The 3,851-nt window shown below is 41.0% G+C and overlaps 1 protein-coding gene across 1 annotated transcript; it reads right to left on the bottom strand.

Annotated features, from left to right (window-relative positions):
- Positions 1-1,443: 1,443 nt before the first annotated feature.
- Positions 1,444-3,080, bottom strand: LOC133711272 (exopolygalacturonase-like). Its single transcript, XM_062137422.1, has 4 exons — positions 2,853-3,080; positions 2,363-2,683; positions 1,754-2,269; positions 1,444-1,671 (listed from the first exon to the last, which is right to left on the bottom strand). The coding sequence occupies exons 1-4, from the start codon at positions 3,078-3,080 to the stop codon at positions 1,444-1,446; spliced, it is 1,293 nt and encodes a 430-aa protein (XP_061993406.1).
- Positions 3,081-3,851: the final 771 nt, after the last annotated feature.

A 3,851-nucleotide genomic window follows, 5' to 3' on the forward strand; every position in this document is an offset into this window, starting at 1 on the left:
AAGTCCTGTAGCCAAAGAAATCATTAGCCATCTGTGGAGTGACCTATTAACTGACAATCCAACTCGTATACGAAGAAATCTCCCGCTGCCATCATCACTATAACCTCTACCTATTGGGTAGTAGGTACCCAACTGACGCCCAATTCTCTCCGCCAGTTTGGGAGTCATGAAATCTGGTTTGATGCCTCGAACCCGGATCCAGAACGCCTGTGATTCCAGTGGGACCAGCCTTGGATCAATCAAACCATCGAATGCAGAAAGCAGTATTAGAGCATGGTCGAAAGTCCAAGGACTTCCCCTCAACGCCTTCCTCCGATCAACATCAGATCCAAACGAAAAGAGAATGCGATCAGAGTCTTTCCACTGGAAAATTGTCGGTTTCTCCCTCACCACCCATAAACGTCTCATAGTGCTCCGCAACGCCTAGAAACAGAAAGGCCTATTGGTTAACAACCTACCCACCAGCCAAAACCTCCCCGAAGCAAACTCCTTCGGTTCCTCGATCTGGATGACATTCACCTCCTCTTCATCCACAATTGCTAAACGTCTTGTCTAGTTAGTAATAACTTCTTCCATCCTACACAACCACCTTGTGAAGAAAAACCACCCCCACGCCACCCCACTCAACCACTGCTGCATAACCGAAGCCAATTACCAGCCGAGAGGGAGTGACTCGAAACCCTTGTCCACCACTCTAAACCCTAACCCTCACTGGAGAGAAGGGACTGACATAGTTCTTACTTGTGTTGACAATTAACCATTAATTTGCATGTCTTTGCCAATTCTCAGATGTTTTCATGTGGTTGATTTATAGTGATTTTTCCATTATGAATGATCTAATGATCTTGGTAATGGTTTGTTATGTTCGTTGAAGTCACACTGAGCACATTCAAAACCCCACGGCTTAAAAAAACCGCTATTAATTAATAACTTTTATAAGGTTCTGTAATTAGCCAAACCATCTGGTAAAACGTAAGTAGCTCTCACTTAAGGAAAAAGATAAAAAGCTGAAAGTGCGAAAAGACTTTTGGTCTATCATATAGCATACATATTTGAATCAAAAGAAAATTTTGATTTAATTGATCTCAACTTGGCTTTTAAAGAGCTATTGAACTAAGATTTTCTATTGCAAATAGCCCAGTACCTTAGAATTTTCTATCTTCTTGTATATCTGCAGTACAACTACTTAAGTAATAAAAAGACATTAACTACTAGGTTTTTTTTAGGGTTTCTGATCGAATTACTCTGAGACATAAATACTACGCAAATCAAGCTATAATCCCCCATTACAATACGTACAATTAATGTATATATACATGATAGAAGCCCCAACAAACCTTTCTACTTGTCCCAAATTGCAGTTTCTTCCTCTCTCCATCATCCCCTTTCCAGTACTGGCCACGTAATCGTATATGTAGTAGTTAATCAGGCCGCGGCCACTCTTCAACGGCAAGCTGGTGGGTTTTGAATGCCACCATAACCGATTTTCGCATGCTTGCACAGAGAGGTAGACCGAACTTTCTTCGGACCCACATACTTCAAATCAATGTCACGAAGCTCAATGTTTTCACAAGGAGACTGGCTGCTGCAAATCAGGTCCACTGCAATATCCGATGATGTGGTTCCCTTAACGTTGATATAATGCACATTACTGATCTTCACTTTCGATGGCTGCATTCGTGCACAAATTAGAACATTTGATTTTAATTTAGCCCCAGTGTTAGCTAGATTTATTGATTTTTTTTGTACGTACCGCTTTGTTGCATTTGCCGTTACAACCGTACTCCTGGTCGATTATGATGGGGTTCCTAACATTTTGCATGATTAGGTCCTGGAAAATCATGCCGGTAGCTTGACTTGGCTGCGATCCGGGCCACGACTTGATTCTGATACCGTTGTCCGTGTTGGCAAAAGTGCAGTTCTTGACAATGATCCCTCTCACATCATTTTCAGTCTCGTATTTGCCAAGGCTACCAACGCTGATTCCATGTCCAGGTCCGCAATAGACTTTGTTGATGGCAATGTTGGTGGATCCCTGAATCATACCGACGCAGTCATCCCCGGTAGAAATGTGAGTTCTGGCAATCCTCACGTTGTTCGAGTCACTTATGTGTATGCCATCGGTGTTAGGGCTAGTTCCGGGCGCTTCGATATGGACTGCGCGCACCCTAATGTTCTGGCTGTCCGTGATGAAAATGTGCACTCCCTTAGGGTTTATCGAATTGATGCCGCGGATGAGCCCGTTTGTGACTCCGTTAAATTTTAGGTTCTGCATCCATTAGTAATTAAGTCGGATTAGTTTCCAGAGACTCAGGATGTTTTATATTGTCTAGCAATGCTTAGAATTCTCAACAATACCTACCGATGGGAGTGGACTGCAGTCGCTACCGCTGCAGCTCTCAACGTTTTTCCAGACACTTGAACCTTGGCCATTAAGAGTACCCTTGCCTGTAACTATCACTCCGTCCACCTTTTCAAATAAAATCCAGTATGGTTCTTCATATAAGGATAAGTCATTGGCTCCTAATACAGTCCCTTTAATTTCAACAATTATAGGCTTCGCGCAGGTGCATGGACCCTGAAATATAACTGGCCCGGCTTTGAACGTCCCTTCCGGAATCACAACCCTTGATTTCCCAGTGTGAGTACCCCGGCACGCCGCAATCCATGTTCGTATGAAATACTGCAGTGAATTAATTTCACCATATATCAGACCCAAAATAGATAAAATTTGATCATGCAACTACGTACTTTATAGAGTGTAACAATGACACATATTTACAGACAAATGTTATGATCACATTCTAAGTTCGTTTCCAAAATTCTTGTTTTAACACTTTAAAAACACTTACAATGGCTGACTCTTTCTTTCCATTGGCCACGGCGCCAAAATCTAGTACGTTGAAGATTTTCTCAGTGGGATCAGCTCTACCATGGCGAGCCAAATTGTTGCCGCGGAAAACATCGGGTAATACCGGAGGAATTATCTGTCTTTCACGGGCGGTCGCAAAATGGGCCAGTGGAACTAAGCACACGATAAGAAAGGCGTGGCTCCAAGACATTGCTGCATTGATAGCCATGGCCACCCTTCAATAAAAGACAGGTGCTAGCGAGGAATTGTATAAGATTTTATAATGTTTTATGAGATATATTCATTGGAAACCTCCAAGGGAGGCCTAACTATTAAAATGTGGATGAACTAATCCTCTTTGCGCCTCTTTGTTATATAGCTTTGTTTTGATCTAATTAAAGACATTGTTACAACTGCTGCTTAATTGGTTTTGATTAGTTGGTCAAGGGTTTGCTTTGTGTGCATGAATTTCCTATGTTTAAGGTGGTGCATGTGTAAATTGTCCTATTCACTCCAACCATAGTAGGCTTACTTCTTCTCCATGCATTCCATCATTTTCCTTAATGATCTTTGCGTTACCCACCAAATTCACAATTAACAGAATTTTAAAGAAAAATAACAAATTATTATGTTGTCCAGGGACAAAGATGCATGAACTGATTAACTAATGAAGCCGTGCGTCCCTCGAATTCTGCCGCAGCATTCTACTCAATGACCTGTACTGTCAACTAATCATAGATAAGCTCAGTTGGTAACTACATACTGCTCTCCTCCTAAACATAAGATTCCTGCAATTCAAATATTATCTCTAAAATTCTAATTATTTTTTTGGTCTGAAATATTATCTCTAAAATTCTAATTAAAAATGTCCTTAACTAAGCAGTTAGGCCTTATTGTCCTACATATTTTCATCGACGATTCTTATTGTCTCTTGTTGCAATTGGATATCATTTCCACGGAAAATGATATTTTTTATTTTGATAGATTTTGAAATTCAAAA

The sequence above is a fragment of the Rosa rugosa genome, chromosome 5 (assembly GCF_958449725.1).
Source record: "Rosa rugosa chromosome 5, drRosRugo1.1, whole genome shotgun sequence".
Taxonomy (NCBI): domain Eukaryota; kingdom Viridiplantae; phylum Streptophyta; class Magnoliopsida; order Rosales; family Rosaceae; genus Rosa; species Rosa rugosa.

Bases quoted from the DNA above. Each gene is read 5' to 3' on its own strand.
- LOC133711272 (XM_062137422.1), bottom strand. From the start codon at position 3,080: ATGGCTATCAATGCAGCAATGTCTTGGAGCCACGCCTTTCTTATCGTG. The intron at 2,270-2,362 runs GTAGGTATTGTT...TAATGGATGCAG, and splicing joins ACTGCAGTCCACTCCCATCG to AACCTAAAATTTAACGGAGT. The intron at 1,672-1,753 runs GTACGTACAAAA...GCACGAATGCAG, and splicing joins ACGGCAAATGCAACAAAGCG to CCATCGAAAGTGAAGATCAG.